Source organism: Diabrotica virgifera, chromosome 6 (assembly GCF_917563875.1).
Source record: "Diabrotica virgifera virgifera chromosome 6, PGI_DIABVI_V3a".
Classification (NCBI taxonomy): Eukaryota; Metazoa; Arthropoda; class Insecta; order Coleoptera; family Chrysomelidae; genus Diabrotica; species Diabrotica virgifera.
In genome coordinates, this window is record NC_065448.1 from 21,265,383 (window position 1) to 21,283,812 (window position 18,430).

An 18,430-nucleotide genomic window follows, 5' to 3' on the forward strand; every position below is an offset into this window, starting at 1 on the left:
ATTTTATATAAGTAAACACAAGAAGCTAACTAAAATAATGAAAGGTTTTGGCTTATCAAAAATTGTTATACAGTGATGAGCTCACTAATAACCGGAAAAATAACGCAAAAGATGGAAAACATATTAAGTTGTGAGATAAAAAGAGATGAACATAGTGGAGGTGTTAAATTTAGCGATAGTAACTTATAGATTGACATTATATTGATTTTTTCCAACCTTTAGACGTATTGGACGAGTTTGAGAAATGCCACTGTCACAGTGACCGTTTTAGTTGACATACTCCTCCGATACGTCTAAAGGTGAGAAACAATCAATATAATGTCAATTTATATTTATTTATTTATTTATTTACGGGAAACCCCCATTAACAGTACAAAAACATAAGTTAAATTTTAAAACAGGTTAGATCTTATAACTAGGTACATATATCCAAGTTAAAAAAAACTCAAAGTAATTATAATTGTATCAGACTTAATGAATCTAGATCATTGAGATAACTAATACATAGGCTATTAAAAAAATAATAATTTTAAACTATTAAAACAAAAACATGTAAAACAAACCTAATACTATGTAATACAAGATATGTACCTCTTTAGTTGGCTCAAACTGTATTTAAATAAGTCAATCTGCAGATTATTGGCCTGGATATCTGCAGATTGGGATGTTACTATTGCTAAATTTAACAACTCTACTAGTTTTATTTCTTTTTATCTCACAATTTAATGTGTTTCCATCTCTTGTGCTATTTTGCCAGTTATTAGCGCGCTCATCACTGTATACCACATAAGGATCGTTATTTAGACAATACATACCAAATTTTCAAATTAGCATGAAAAAATTTTGGATTAGTTTTTGTGCTCATCAAACTCAAATATCAAGAGCTGCCTGTCACTGCCTTTTAATATAAATAAACTTCATTAATAATGTGCCTTTGAAAATCCAAATTTAAATTTTTTTCTTTATTATTTAAAATTTAGGGCCAGATAGCTTAGGTGGTAGAGTCTCTGAGTTCTACACAAAACACCCAGGATCGAATCTCAGAGCTGGCGAGAATGTCTAGATATTTTTAAACATCTACAGGCCCCAGGTCGACACAACCTGAATAAAATGAGTACATTGTGTAAAACAAGGGGTAATGAAGGTAGTTGAAGCGTAGCACTGGCCCTGTTATTTTACTTGTATACTGTAGGCCAAAGATATAGCAGACTACACTGCTAGAATCCCAAAACTCCAATAGCGGTATAAAGGGGGACTGTTATTATATTGTTTAACGTTTATACAGTGTAGGCCAAAGAAAACAGTTCCCCACCCCTTATTTTTAAATAGGGAATAGGGGTCTTGTGCTAGCTAATTTGAAAGATTATTCAATTCTCTATTCAATAATATAAACATTAGCATAATTATTGATACAGGGTGTCCAAGAAAAATTATTTTGAATTAAATTAATTGACACAAAAAGAAGAATGTACCTATGTAATTTATTTAACTCAAAAACATTCTACTGCTGACAGAAAACAGAAAAAAATTGTTTGTTGCTTACATTCAATATTCAACCTACCAAGAGGCAGATGAGTGGCAGCTTGATTGAAATTAAGTGAAAAGCAATGTTTATTTATCAAAAAAAAATCTGATCTGTGACAGCAGTAGAATGTATTTTGAATTAAATAAATTACATACATTCTTCTTTTTGTGTCAATTAATTTAATTAAAATATTTTTTCTTGGACACCCTGTATAAATAATTATGTTAATGTTTATATTACTGAATAGAGAATTGAATAATCTTTCAAATTAGCTAGCACATGACTCCTATTCCCTATTCAAAAATAAGGGGTGTGGGAAGTGGAAGGGAGGGGGCTGACAAATGACAGATGTATGTACCGTAAAAATGTGCCCCACTTAGATCAAAAATCGACCTGTTTCGTCATTTCCTTAAAATCTAATAAATACTGGCAAATATCGAGGTGGACTGTTTTCTTTGGCCCACTCTGTATTTCTAATAACCCAATTACTTAAAAAGGTAAATACAAAAATTCAATAAATAAATATGGATAAATTGTGCAAGAATTGCAGGAAAACAGGTAACTTAAGTAACTAATGACCAAATACATTTAAATACCAATATATGTATGGATTTTGAACTTAAAAAACACTCTGGGTTTTCCTAATTCATATACTTATGAAACTTTCAACATCTAATATAATAATCTACATTATGACAAAATTAATAATACATATGTATCAGTAAAAATTCTAATATATTTTGATGACAAACGGTTCATTCCTAAAGGTATAAATAATAATGTTTGCTTACACGATGACTGCCATAATATTTTTAAACATTTACAGCCATGATCCTGTATTCCCTTATCGCTTATAAATATAGGACTGAGACAACAATAAAGCTCATGTGGCTATAATGCAGAATTCCTACAGAGACAACTAATGTGTGTCACACAGTTGTTATTGAAAAACAACATGAGACACAACGTTTATACCTCACTACATCCAACATGTTAACTGATTCATATGTGCATTTAGACAAATAACATAACAGGCAACTGCCCATTGCACATTATATCTGTGGTACTAAGGCAAAACCTGATATGTCAAAAATTATCCATTTTTGATTTTTAATGCCAATATGTACATTAAGCGATGAAGAATATGATGATAAAGCCCAACATGGCTAAACGCATTAATGTAACCAGTAGATGATAAAATTGGTTTCCGAATTGTCCACTATTACAACAACATGGCGAACTTTTAAACTCATCTGCTGCAAAATCACGTTTTTGACATATCCGGTTTTGCCTTAGCACCACAGATATAGCCTCCAGAATCAATAATTTAACATGTTTGCTACCAAGGGTAAGTTTCATCCTCCTAGACCATAGCTATTCAAATTGCTAGTATGTGCAGTACGATCCCCAGCTCACAGGTGAGACACTGGTCATGCGAAAAATCGATGTGGCTCATAATATATGAGTTGCTTGGTAGAGAATGTGTTAAACAACTGTTTGCAGTTTTATCTAGTACCTATCTGTTGTTTGCATAACTGTATGATATCCCTGGATGTGCTGGATAAATTCCTATTTTTTGAGGAAAAGCAAGATTTAATAAAGAACTGTGCTTGATACCTGTCTTTAATTTGTAAAATTCGTAAGTATATTCGAGCATTCAACCCATCTTATTTTATATATTTTTACTATAATAGTTTAAACAACACATCTCCCATTTGTCTATAAGCTCCTTACCAGGTTGACTGCCATAAAAAATGTTTAAAAAAGTCCATGGTGCCACGTTAAAAAAGTGCATCTGGCAACAAACTGAAATACTTCCATTCCTCTCCCCTATTCTGCCAAAATGAAAACTGATATGTATATGTGACGACTGTATGCCACAGTGGTCGAATGCTGCAATAAATTCGCTTCTCTACATGATCTCTGGCAAAACAGGAAATATATCATATTTTATATCGGTCCTATATGACTGCCGTGGCATGAAGTACTTATTGAACTGTCAGTCATATACGACCGTCTGGCAGTCAACCTGTTATTTAACCCTTAAACGCCCAAGGGTGGGTAAAAAATGTCCACCTAATGCATATTCCCTTGTAACAGATTTATTACGTGTTTAAAAATTTTCCAAAAATTATTTATTGTTAAAAAGACAGCCTTTTATCGAATGTTAAATTGGTTCTACTGATATTTTTGAAAATAAAAGTAATATCTTGAGTTAAATATGGGTGGGCATAAAAAGTACACACTTGGTAAAACTTGTTACTAAAGGTTTCTATTTAATTTCTCGTTGGTAGGAACATAATCCATATAATTATCGACATATAATTACATAATCCACATAATTATCCGCCAATGAAGAGGCTGAAAGGAAGAATGTAGAGAAAATCGACAAATCTGAATTACTGGCTTTTACTGGTATGTTAATTTTGATGTACATTGTAATTTTGTTGTAAAGTTTGTAAATTGTTTATATTAAAATTTTAGAAGATGCTGTGTCTATTAAGCATATGATTCTTAAGTTTAATCCATTTCCAACAACTCTCAATAAATATATTAGCTATTTTCGAGGTGGACATTTTTTACCCACCCTTGGGCGTACATGGAACCTAAAAAAGGTTGGGCGTTTAAGGGTTAAAGGAAATAAAACAAGCCCTTTATATTTTTTTTTATAAAAAAGGAGGTAGGTATGTGCATATAAAGGTATCTAGTTGCACTGCAATCCTTGCAAATTGGAAAATATGAAAACAGTAGTAGGTTTATGTCAAAAGACTTACCCAAACACAAACTGGTTCTCTTATCATAACAGTAAAAACATCTGAGACAAACTGCCCTGCAGTTCTAGGGTCTGGATTAGTAACATTCCAGGGTTCACTATCTTTTTTCGCTACCGTTGGAGTATAATTCCACGAAGGTTCTTTAACAATTTGGACAGCATAATAAACGCATGCTGAGAGGGCCACTACACTTACAGAAGAGTATATTTTTAAATTGGGTAAAGGCAGTCTTTCGAACGGGAACATTGGCATGGTGACACTGTTTATTCAATTTCGGATAATGTTTATTTCATGTACTTCGATTTGTTTTGTTGATTTACCGAAAACGACTTTGACATATTGTAACTTACTCTTCACTGAAAATACAAACACGATTTTGTTTATGTGAAACATTCGTTAATTTTGGCAACACTAATTGTTTTCTTTGCTTTAAATAGGTGGATATTGTTTGTCTGGCCGCGATAGTTGTGTACCGATTTTGTAAAGTGAACGACAACGTATTTCTACGAAGTACAATTTGTAACATGAAGCTCCTGAATTTTCTCAAGTATCTTTAGCTGTCAGTTGAGTAATGTCACTGTCACTGTCAAATCCAACCCCTCCAGTCAGGTTGTCATCTGCATGACAGTTGATTTAACCAACATATTTTAGAATATCCAACAGGACCCCATTAAGAAAATATGGAAATATATCTTGGAATTAGTTTGTTTTATGGCTGTATGACACTATGCATTTTCTTATATCATTTCTAATATCGTTTCTGATATTAGAAAGTTATATACATTTTCTTGTATCGTTTCTTGTACGTACATTTGTGCCCTGTATGACACTATGCAAGTTCTTGCAAATTCTCAAATTGCAAGAATGCAAGATTGCAAGAATTGCAAGTTCTTGCAAATTCTCAAATTACAAATTCTCTCTCTTGCAAGTTCTCAAATTGTATGTAATGCGGCACGTGATTGGTCGAAATTTTGTTTGTCACCCTGTGTCACGTTACATTGGTAATTAGTATGGTAGTACTGCGTCTACAGCTGATTTTAAGGATTTTATAAAATTTATAAACTTTTAAAAACTTATTGGCGAGGAACCGCAAAGTGGGCGACGCCTGGTGGCGAAATTGAAAAGCATCAACTCAAGGAAAACATTGACTTTGCCATTAACTTGTGTACATATTTGCGGTCAGTTTATGTTGTAATTAACAATAATTTCGACTTAAAAAACTATTGTAGTGTTCCTCAGTATTCATTCCTATTATACTCTAACTCTACGTAATGACCTAAATTAACCAATGCCAAATCACACATTTTGTTAATTTAACGTTTGTATTAAACGTAGTATTTTTTAATGTTTAAGCGACTGCAAAATTAAATAAATGAATAAAATGTAGTATATATTATGTACATAGAATGTACATTGTTATGAAAGATATCCCGACCCCTTCGTAATTTCCAGAACACAATTATTATAAAATAAATTCACCTACTTAGTTTCCAAGTTTCCAGTTTTTATTTAATTAAAAATTGTTATCTGTCGGTGTAAAATAAACTGTAGTGCACCTATTAATTAAATTAAAAACAAAATTAGAAATCCTAAGATAGATTAATAATTTTTAGAACGCTGTGTGATTTTCGGGGGCCAGATTTTTTTATGAAAAAAAAGGTAAAAACAAATCAGTAGTTAGTATCAAATTTTAATGAATGCATACAGATTAAACATAATTTTGAGTCGTCTTTAACTTATAAGATATCTTAGTTGCAAAACTTAGTGGTTACTTTGGCAAAACACTCCTGTAAATGATTTTAATTTAACGATTTAGAACTGTGAATTCAAATGACAAAATGAATTGTTTTCCCCCCTGAATTGAGCGCCCTCTGTTGGAATTTAATTTTGCGAATAAATTTAACATTTTAATGTTAACCAGAATTTTTACGTTGACTGTTTGAGGTTAATTATTTGTGTTTTTATTTTGTTTTGATATTTGTGCTAAAATATTTGCATTAGAATTATCTTCAGTTTGATCTAAATTAGGAACACTTAAGGCCGCGTCTCACCATCAAATAATTTGATCAAACAGTTTGAGCAAACTCTGGAAGTACGTCAAAGTGACGTCACAATTGCAGTTTTTTTGAAATTCTAAAAATCTGTGCTCTCACTATCAGTCTAGTTTGATCAAATTTTTTGTATTGAGTTGTCTAACTTGTTTGTACTTTATTTAAAATTACAATTTTTCATTATTATCCACAATGAACACTCAGGATGTGACGTCACTAACTGTCACTTTCAGTTTGTTCAAACCAGTTTGATAAAATTATTTGATGGTGGGACGCGGCCTTTATTGTATTTTCCTTCATTAAAAAATTTTGCAACATGAAAGCCAAGTCAAAGTTATAGTTTGAACTTTACTAGGAGCTAAATATATGGTTATTAGTAGAACAGTAGTTCAAGTATTTATCAATAAAATATTAATAATAATAACAATAATAATATCTACAAAAACACAAATAAATTCATCAAGACATAAATCATATGATCCCATTTTCATCCGCCATTATGACATTTAGATGTTTTACTAGCAGGTTTTACGTTTTTGCTCTTTGCGCAGAAATTGGCGCAGTTCTTGTACAAGAATCTGTGTTCTGAGGCTGTATAAAGGCCGCGTCCCACCATCAAATAATTTGATCAAACTGGTTTTAGCAAACTGAAAGTGACAGTTAGTGACGTCACATCCTGAGTGTTCATTGTGGATAATAATGAAAAATTTTTATTTTAAATAAAGTACAAACAAGTAGACAACTCAATACAAAAAATTTGATCAAACTAGACTGATAGTGAGAGCACAGATTTTTAGAATTTCAAAAAAACTGCAACTGTGACGTCACTTTGACGTACTTCCTCAAGTACGTCAAGTTTGCTCAAACTGTTTTATCAAATTATTTGATGGTGAGACGCGGCCTATAGTGAGAGCACAGATTTTTAGAATTTCAAAAAACTGCAATTGTGACGTCACTTTGACGTACTTCCGGAGTTTGCTCAAACTGTTTGATCAAATTATTTGATGGTGAGACGAGGCCTTGACACTATGCATTTTCTTGTATCATTTCTGATATCGTTTCTGATATGTCAAAAAAATGCATATGAGCAAACTCCGGAAGTACGTCAAAGTGACGTCACAATTGCAGTCCTTTTGAAATTCTAAAAATCTGTGCTCTCACTATCAAGGCCGCGTCCCACCATCAAATAATTTGATCAAACTGGTTTGAGCAAACTGAAAGTGACAGTTAGTGACGTCACATCCTGAGTGTTCATTGTATATCATAATGAAAAATTTTAATTTTAAATAAAGTACAAACAAGTTAGACAACTCAATACAAAAAATTTGATCAAACTAGACTGATAGTGAGAGCACAGATTTTTAGAATTTCAAAAAAACTGTAATTGTGACGTCACTTTGACGTACTTCCGGAGTTTGCTCAAACTGTTTGATCAAATTATTTGATGGTGAGACGCGGCCTCCAGTCTAGTTTGATGAAATTTTTTGTATTGAGTTGTCTAACTTGTTTGTACTTGTAATAAAGTACAAACAAGTTAGACAACTCAATACAAAAAATTTCATCAAACTAGACTGATAGTGAGAGCACAGATTTTTAGAATTTCAAAAAAACTGCAATTGTGACGTCACTTTGACGTACTTCCGGAGTTTGCTCAAACTGTTTGATCAAATTATTGGATGGTGAGACGCGGCCTGCATACACAGATACAAGAAACGATATCAGAAACGATACAAGAGTTTGTGTCAGACACAGATCCTTGTACAAGAACTGCGCCAATTTCTGCGCAAAGAGCAAAAACGTAAAACCTGCTGGTAAAACATCTAAATGTCATAATGGCGGCTGAAAATGGGATCATATGATTTATGTCTTGATGAATTTATTTGTGTTTTTGTAGGTATTGTTTATAAATCTTTTATTGATAGGTACTACTTAATATATGGACTACTGTTCTACTAATAACCATATATTTAGCTCCTATAGTAAAGCTCAAACTATAACTTTGGCTTTTATTGTGTTGCATAATTTTTTTAATAGAGGAAAATACAATAGTTCCTAATTTGGACCAAACTGAAGAAAATTCTAATGCAAATATTTTAGCAGAAATATCAAAACAAAATAAACACACAAATAATCAACCTCAAACAGTCAACGTGAAAATTCTGGTTAACATTAAAATTTTAAATTTATAAGTTTTTAAAAGTTTATAAAATCCTTAAAATCAGCTGTAGACGCAGTACTACCATATATGACCATACCAATGTGACGTGACACAGGGTGGTAAAAATTTCGACCAATCGCGTGCCGAATTACATACAATTTTCGATACAAGAACTTGCATAGTGTCATACAGGGCGCAAATGTACGTACAAGAAACGATACAAGAAAATGTTTATAACTTTCTAATATCAGAAACGATATTAGAAATGATACAAGAAAATGCATAGTGTCATATAGCCTCAAAGGCTATTTTCTTGTATCATTTCTGATATCGTTTATTATATGTCAAAAAAATGCATAGTGTCATACACAGATATAAGAAACGATATCAAAAACGATACAAGAATTTGTGTCAGACACAGATTCTTGTACAAGAACTTGTATAAAACCTGCTGGTAAAACATCTAAATGTCATAATGGCGGCTGAAAATTGGGTCATATAATTTATCTTGATGAATTTATTTGTGTTTTTGTAGGTATTATTTATAAATCTTTTATTGATACTAATATATGGACTACTGTTCTACTAATAACCATATATTTAGCTCCTAGTAAAGCTCAAACTATAACTTTTGGCTAAAGAAAAATACAATAGTTCCTAGATCAAACTGAAGATAATTCTAATGCAAATATTTTAGCAGAAATATCAAAATAAAATAAAAACACAAATAATCAACCTCAAACAGTCAACGTTAAAATTCTGGTTAACATTAAAATTTTAAAATTATAAAGTTTTTAAAAGTTTATAAATTTTATAAAATTCTTAAAATCAGCTGTAGACGCAGTACTACCAATGTAACTTGACACAGGGTGGCAAACAAAATTTCGACCAATCACGTGCCGAATTACATACAATTTTCGATACAAGAACCTGCATAGTGTCATACAGGGCACAAAAATGTACTTACAAGAAACGATACAAGAAAATGTATATAACTTTCTAATATCAGAAACGATATTAGAAATGATACAAGAAAATGCATAGTGTCTTACAGCCTTTAACAAGTTAATAAGAAGTAAAATAAAGTAAAGGCTTTTGATCAGCCTTTACTTGTAACAAAGTATATAATAACAGCACCTTGGAACCTGACGCTTAATTTTTAGACGTTTTTTATTTCTTACATTTTTGCTCCATCTAAATTACATTAGACGAAAATTAACTCTCACAAATGCAAAATTATGATATTTATAAATAAATGTATAAATAGTAAATCATAGATTTAAAATTATATACTAGCATAATGCGGCCCTGGAATGAGTTCTAAAATCAATATGAAAAAATGTGTTGGTTAATTCAACACTCGTGTACAGCTGGCTGCTTGCATATATGAGAAAGGATCAAGATGAACTCAACTCACAACGAAGACAGAAACTGTCACATTTGAAAGAACGGTGACATAGTGACATTTGTCAAATAAAAACAAAAATCAACTAATAATTTGGTACGAGAAATAATGTTATAATCAACAGAATCAGTCAGTAAATTACAGTGACCGTGTAATAGGTAAAGTGAAATGAATTGTAACTAATATAAAATGCAAAGTGCCGGTTAATTAAACTAGTTATACCTTTTAAAAACATAAACTTATAGTGAGTTACTTTCAAATGTATGGGACTGTGTAAAATTTAAGGATATTCCAGTGATTACCGTCAATTTACAAGTAAGACAAATTTTTTATCTATATTTACTTATTCTTTAGAGTAATATACAATTTAAATAAAAGAAAGACAGCTTATAATTCATAAGAATTAGAAAAGTACCTAATTTGATAACCTTGAGAAAAAATCATTACTAATGTTTAACCCAAATTGTTCCAAAGAATAAGGAACAAACTAAAGAAAAAATATTTACATTTATAACCCATTACTCAATTAATATATAATATTCATATTCAGTGCATTCCTGAAGCTGTTCTGAATCTCAAAGTCCTTGGAATTAGTCAAGCTTTTTTTATAAATAAATTCAATCTGACCATGATTGTTAAAAAAACTAATTATATATTCTTGACTGTGTTCAGATCACCAAATAACTTTGACCATCAAACAAACCCATGCCAAATCCATTTGAATGCTTAAATAACTTTTAAATTGGCATTTACTTGTGGACATTTTCAAAAACATTTAAAAGTATTACACAAGGACACTATATTTGAGAGTTTTGAGTTTATTTATATTGAGTTTAAGTTTATTTTAGGGAAAATTTGTTTCAAAACATATTTATCAACAGTAGGTACCTGTTAAAAAAAGGTTTATTGATAGATAAAGTTGATATGTTAAACACAAGATATCATCTTTATCTCAATTTTTCATTCATTATAAAATATTTAGTTTAATTTAATTTAAATATTGCCAGGAAATCTTTTGTGGCAGTTATGAGAGTTTTATTTTTTCTAAACCAGTTTATCACTGCTTTATTATTATATATTATTTAAGACTACTAACTCAAAATAGCCCCTTCATTTTAGCCTCTTTTACTTAATACAACATTGAATTTACAATCTGATCAATATAAAGTATTTAGTTTGAAGTGGTATGTAAAGAAGAGAGCAACTGACCACATACTAAGTCTCTCATATTAGTAACTTCATCTGGGCCAGGTGTTTTTTTTCTGTTTCACTTTCTTTAATGATGTGGAAATATTCATCATGTTAGTACAGTGAAACCCTGATAAGTCCGCCTCTGATAACCCAGAATTTCGGCTAACCTAGACCGATTTCCATCAGACAAAACAAACATTTTTTCAGTTTGACTGAGTTTTTTACCAAGAAATGAACAATACTGGGTACAACTGTACATAATTTAGATGTATTGTCCATATGTATTTCACATTTCACAATTATAATAGAGTGTACCTACCTGTAAGTATACAGTATTTTATTAATTTTTAACATATTCTCTGGCTAACCCGGATTTCTGATAACCCGGATCGGCCGCGGTCCCAATCAATCTGACTTATTGAGGTTCCACTGTATCCCTATTGCATTATCTCTCATGTCTTCCATTGCACATTCATCCTCTTCAGAGCTTTCTTTGCATTTATACAGTTCTGTAAAGCGGCGGGTGTAATTTCCTCACCAAAATAATCTTAATACCTGAGTTTGGAAGGGTATGTGATAATCTCACAGGTATTTTCCTCACCAAAACTGAAATGGTTGTTTCAGGTAGATTTTACTAAAAGCAGGAGCGTCATTTGAAATTTTGATAGGGGGGGGGCAAGCATTATATATACAATACATTTATATGCAAACATAATACAAAATTGATCTATTTCTTGTAAATTTCAGTAATTTTCAGGGTTAGGGGGGGGGCAAATGCCCCCCCTGCCCCCTATCAAATGACGCTCCTGACTAAAAGGCATTCAAGGGAATTATTTATCTACTATAAAATTACAGTAGGTACCCATAATAATTAATTAATTAATTTTATAGTATTTTATTTTTAGTCATAATTGGAATTTTGACAAAAATGGCATGTTTAATAGAAAGTAATCGCGGTATTTGAAAATTTTATTTTTTATAAAGTGAAAGTTTTAGAAAGTGAAGAAGTGTTCTGGAGGCAATAAAATAACTTTTAGTGCGAAATTGAATACTATTGGGGCAAATTTTACAATAACTAGAAGTAGCCTACAACATAATCATGAACCAGATCTGCAGAACATAGATCGAAAAATTGTTTCTAACTCTTGTAAACGTAAAGGCGAAGAGAATATACTGAAAAACCGCCAAAAATCATTCGCCAAGAGCTTGCAGCTAATTTGCCTGAAACAATTACTAGGATTGATGTATGTTACATAAGAAAAAATATATATAATTATTGACGAAAATGATGCCTGGTGGACTTCCTTCCAATATTGATGAGGTTCAAGAATTTGTGAAGAGCTGTGCTCAAAAAACAACCAAGGAGGAAAATTGTCTCTTTATAAACTGTGTCAAAAGTAAGATAACTGTATTTAGTTGTGAATGTGAAACAAATATAAGATTTTTAGCCACATTGAAAGTTGTACAGAGGGTCAAAATTATGGAATATATTCATTTTCTCTAAAATGGACGATTTTGGACAAAAAATCCCGAACCACGTCGATTTTTATTTTTAAATCACAATTTTTTGGCATATCTATATTTCATATTAGTGACGTCATCAATCAATCAATCAATCAATAATTACGTTAATGTTTATATTACTGAATAGAGAATATAACACCCTTTCAAATAAGCTACAACACGACCCCTATTCCCATTTAAAAAAATCATTGACTACGTGATCACGCACAGTTAGAAGACGTTACTACTATGGAAATATAGGCCAAAAAATTGTAATTTAAAAATAAAAATCAACCTGTTTCGGGGTTTGTCTCCAAAATCGTCTGTTTTAGAGAAAATTAATTTATTCCATAATTTTGCCCCTCTCGTATATTATATGTATGGCACAATTACCGTACCACATATTATTTGCAATTATTCACTATTCATGGGCCAATTAATGGGCATTATATTTCTTTATTATACTGTTTACTGTCAAACAAAAAAAAACAGACACTTAAAACAATCTTTTCTATTTGTTAAAATCAGAAATTTTTAAAGCTCTCCAAATTGAGTTTAATCCTAGTAAAGTTTTTGTAGATTTTGAAAAGGCTATATTTATACATAATGCAATCATTCAAATGTGTTCAAACACTGAAATACATGATTGAAGATTTCACCTAAGTACACCAAACTTGGTATAGAAAATTCAGTCTCTTGATTTAACATCAAAATATACAAAGGATTCTGAAGTAGGCTCAAACATACTTTTGGCCTTACATTATATAAAACCGGAAGACGTATCAGATTGTTTTGTGTTATATCATGAAAACTAGAAAATTAAATTTTTTTATTACTGCAGTCTGCAAGTAAGCTGAGAAAAATGTAGAAAATTTATATACGACTGATCTATTATTTGACAAATAATGGCATTATTTCGAATTCTTACGATATAACGCCCAAGGAGGTGTTATAGAAAAATAACGCCCTAGGGCCTATTAAATTTAAATAACGATTTAAATACTGTCAAGTTGACAAATAAAATTCTAAGTAAAACTATGGTTACCACTACCACAATTACGTTACGACTATTTATTTGAAACTTTTGATGCACTTATTTGAAAACTAATTAATACAAAATTCATTCAAATTTTTTGCATATAAAGAATAATTTAGTCAGACATTAAACGTTGAAGGCATCACGGGTATTATAATAATAAAATAATAACGCTTTCGGTCAACGTATATACCTCGGGCCGAAGGCCCTCGGTCTATACACTATTGACCTCAAGCGTTATTATCCTTATAAAAACCCTTGGTACCTTAATAACTATAATAACTTATCAGTCTAATCAAATAACTATAATGGATTTTGTAAAGTGTGTTTCTTATTATAGTAAATAATAAATAATAAGTTATACGTTTTGCACATTATCTATATTATAAACTATTATTACAACGTAAGGAAATGAATGTCTTTTATTCGGATTTCGGATGCTTTCATAATAATCATTCTTAAATTACATCTACATTTTTTATTTTATTACCTGAATGAGTTGGTGAGGAAAATACCTACCGGATTAATATGAACCCTTAAACTTGGTGAGGAAAATACCTGTCGGATTATATGGTTTTACTGGTTGGTGAGGAATTTACCTCCGCCCCTGTAAAGTGTGTTTCTCATGATCCAATTGTCAATTTTAACCACTGGTCTGCCTTTCCTTTATTGAGCTTACAGGTACCCAAATAGTTTAGCTCTACTACGAGTTACTATTCTCTTCTAGGTCCTTTAACAATCCTTTCATCTTCAGCTTGGTTTTTACATTTTGCAATGTTGGTCTGCTACTTTCTTTTTTTTTCGATAATGTTCTTGTTTAGTTGATATCCATTTATTTCTTGATTGGTTTTTCTGTTTGATTTTGACTTCACATTCTATATCACACTATTTTTTCCTTCTTTTTAGTTTCCTCTGTCTTAGTACCTCTTCAGCTGAAATCAAAATGGATTCTTTTATATTTCCCCATATTTTTCTGTTATTTGCTTTTGTTAGATTTTCTTATGCAAAGTGTCGGTTAATTAAGGGCAGCCATTGTCTGAAAATTGAATTTTTTATGTTTTTTTGAGTTATGGTTAAAATTATTTTCTGAAATCTTCTCTCTCCAACAATATATAACACATTATAGTAGGAAATATTGATGGTTACAAAATTATTTGTTTTTTGAACGTCTGCACTCCACTATTGACAGTTTTCGTGACTGGTTCTGCTTGCATGCATAAAATCTGCTTGGGCGATTTCCTGAATACTAGGTTTTTTAACTTTTGATATCAAATATCTCTGGATCCTTAGATGATAGAAGGTCTAAATTTTTACAGTACTTGTAGATAGATAATATAATATCAAGTTCCTGGTAAAGTTTTATTGAACAATGTAAAAAAACAAGTAAAATAAAAAACAAAATCGTACACTTTTTTGGGTTTATTTGTAAAAGTATTTTAACAATTTTTAAAATAAATGTTTTTTACTCTAACTTTACAAAAATCTACGCGGAACTAAATAATGCATCTAGTTTCAAATTAAGAAAAAAAATAGGTCTCTATCTCTAAGTATTTTGGATACAAAGATATGTGACATAATGTTAACATTGTCGTAAAATGGGACTTTGTAGTAAATATTACAACCTTTCTTTTGGTATAAGGTTGTATGTACATAGCATGTTTGGTTTTGTATATATTTAAAAAAGAACTATAGATTTTACGTTTCGCGGATATTTTATATCCACGATAATTTTATATAAATTTTTTTGCAAAAAAAGTTATAATCTGATTTTAGAAACATACACTAAAATATCAAAGATGAAAATAAAAACGTAATTAAAGATTAAAATAAAACGTATGCAAGTGCAACTTAATTGAATTTAATAACTTTAAAATTATGTTACAAACAATATTTTACCATACTAATAAGTAATTAATATGGATAAATTAATTATTAAATTTAACAACCAATTTTAAAATCTACCCTAGAAATTTTTCTACCCTAGTAATTTTATTGTACCCAATTTTGTTATAAAGTGTATTTATGAGTAAGATCAGTTAATAACTTTTTAATTTACCTACATCTTGAGAACGTATAAAGTATGCTTTGAAACAAATGAACGTTATAGAAGTATATTATGAAGTAAATAGTATCTATGTAGTCGTGTCACAAAAGCTGGTAATAATTTCTAATGGTTTCGCCCAAAACAAATGTCATATCCATCAATTGTCCGGTTGAAAAATTAAAATTTAAAATATAAAAAATTGTTACAAAAATTTCAACTACAAAAGTATTACCATCTATTGTGACACCAGTTAATACTATTTATATTAATAAATAATTTGGCTAATACATTTAACATTCATTTGTTTCAAAGCATACTTTATAATTACAGTAAAACCTCGATATAACGGACCTCTATTTAACGGACTTCGGATATAACAGACAAGATAATCCGGTCAAATGTGAAAAAAATTAAAAATGTCTCTGTATTTTACAAAGAATTTCAATAAACTTTTTATTATAGCATAATGCGGACACATTTCTAATTATAAAAAAAACAGTACAAACATCAAAAGTGCAATCAAAACTTAAAAAAAAGTTTGTTGATTTATTTTAAACCTATTTTTATATAACGGACTTTCGCCTTTAACGGACACCCTGTCCCCCCAATTAGTCCGTTATATCGAGGTTTTACTGTATTATCATGTTCTCAAAATGTAAGTAAATTTAAAAGGTAAATTAAAAGTTTAACTGACCTTACTCGTAAATACAATATAACTAACAATTAATTTGGTACAGGAAAGTTGCTGTGGTAGAAAAATTACTAGGGTAGATATCAAATTTGGTTGTTTATTTAATTTAGTACCTAATTTATGCATTCATTAGTATGGTAAAATATTTTTTGGAAAATAATTTTAAGTTATTAAATCAATTGAATTGTACTAGTATACGATTTATTTTAATCTTTAATTACGTTTTTATTTTCATATTTGATATTTTAATGTATGTTTCTAAAACCAGATTATAATTATTTATTTTTGCAAAAAAAATTTTTAATAAAAAATTCGCAAAAACGTAAAATCTATAGTTTTTTTTTAAATATCTACAAAACGAAACATGCTAGGTACATACAACCTTATACCAAAAGAAAGGTTGTAATATTTACTACAAAAGGCAATACTAATATACAGGGTGTCCCATTTAAAAAAAATGAGAAAATGTTGTATTTGCAAATAGTGATCACACTGTATATTTTATGGCTATATGTCAAATATGTTAATTTATTTAAAAATAACAGTATACTAAAAAAGCTTTGACATATCATTTACATTTTTATTACCTTGACAGCCTAATTCACAGCCCTTTGAATATTACCATTTTTCTCAATAAAAGTGTACATATTTCGAAAACTGTTAACTTTAGGCCTATAATACCTTATATAAATTCTTAATATTTTAAAAAAATATATTTAAAAATGATTTAATATATAGGGTGTTTCATTTAAAAAAACATAACTTTGGTTCGTACCGTCGTTCTGACTCACCCTGTATAATCAAAAATAATTTTAAATTATAGACGGCTTCGATATACATTAATTTTGTTAAAAACATTTTTTGTATATCCCATAATTTAGCCCTAATCAAAGAAAACCAGAGGTTTGGCGCACCCTGTATATTCATATTCAATGCATTCCTGGAGCTGTTCTAAAACTCAAAGTCCTTGTAATTAGTCAAGCTTTTTTTATAAATAAATTCAATCTGGTCATGATTGTTAAAAATCTAATTATATATTCTTGACTGTGTTCAGATCACCAAATAACTTTGACCATCAAACAAACCCATGTCAAATTCATTTGAATGCTTAAATAGCTTTTTTCTACAACCGTGTTAAAAATGCAATTTTTAGCACTCCATACGTGCGTTAAAAATGTTAGTTTAAGGCACTAGTGTTTTAAAATATTTTTAAGGCACTGCAGTTCGTATTGACCGTATAGACAATTTTGATGTAATGTCAAAAAAATATAAAAATGGAATGTCAGTCACGTTCAAGTAAAAGTTTTTGTAGATATTGTCCTGTAATTGCGTTTGTAGAAAAAATATTGTATGATATGCGTGTTAAAAAGTACATTTTTAAGGCACTCATGTGAATTGCAGAACTCGCTATCGCTCATTCTGCAAACTTTCACATGCGTGCCTTAAACGTGTACGTTTAACACTTATATCATAAATAACTATTAAATTGGCATTTACTTGTGGATATTTTCTAAAACATTTAAATGTATTACACAAGGATACTGTATTTGCCAGTGTTGAGTTTTTATTTATTTTAGGGAAAATTCGTTTCAAAACATATTTATCAACAGTATTAAAAAAAGTTTTATTGATAGATAAGTTGATATGAGATATGATGTTCATCTCACTTTTTAATTCATTATAAAATATTGCCAGGAAATCTGTTGTGACAGTTGTGAGAGTTTTATTTTTCTTAAATCACTTTATGAGAAACTGATAACTCAAGATATCCCCTTTATTTCAGCCCCTTTTAGTACAATATTGAGTTTACAATAATATGATCCAGATAAGTTTTTAGTTTTGAAGTTGTATGAAAAGAAGAGAAAACTGACCACACAACAAGTCTCTCAAACTTTATATTAGTAACAGCAGTTTATAAAGTTAAATTTTCAAGTGTATTGGATATTGTATTCTCAATCCTTAATTCAGGATGAAGATTTTTGTGAGTTGTTGGGTAATATATTAATTGATCAAGGTAGTTTTTGTGACTACTAAGAGTTTTTGTGACTACGG

General features: G+C 30.1%; 2 protein-coding genes across 2 annotated transcripts in view; one reads left to right on the plus strand and one right to left on the minus strand.

Annotated features, from left to right (window-relative positions):
- Nucleotides 1–4,862, minus strand: part of LOC114331575 (E3 ubiquitin-protein ligase AMFR) — a 141,930-nt gene extending 137,068 nt beyond the window's left edge. The window contains exon 1 of the mRNA XM_028281180.2: nt 4,300–4,862. Within this exon, the coding sequence (XP_028136981.1) occupies nt 4,300–4,551 (252 nt within the window). The 5' untranslated portion in view covers nt 4,552–4,862. The remainder of the gene's footprint in view (nt 1–4,299) is intronic.
- A 5,107-nt stretch (nt 4,863–9,969) lies between these two features.
- Nucleotides 9,970–18,430, plus strand: part of LOC114331548 (oxysterol-binding protein-related protein 3-like) — a 202,442-nt gene continuing 193,981 nt past the window's right edge. The window contains exon 1 of the mRNA XM_028281150.2: nt 9,970–10,228. The gene's annotated coding sequence lies outside the window, so the exon portion shown is untranslated. The remainder of the gene's footprint in view (nt 10,229–18,430) is intronic.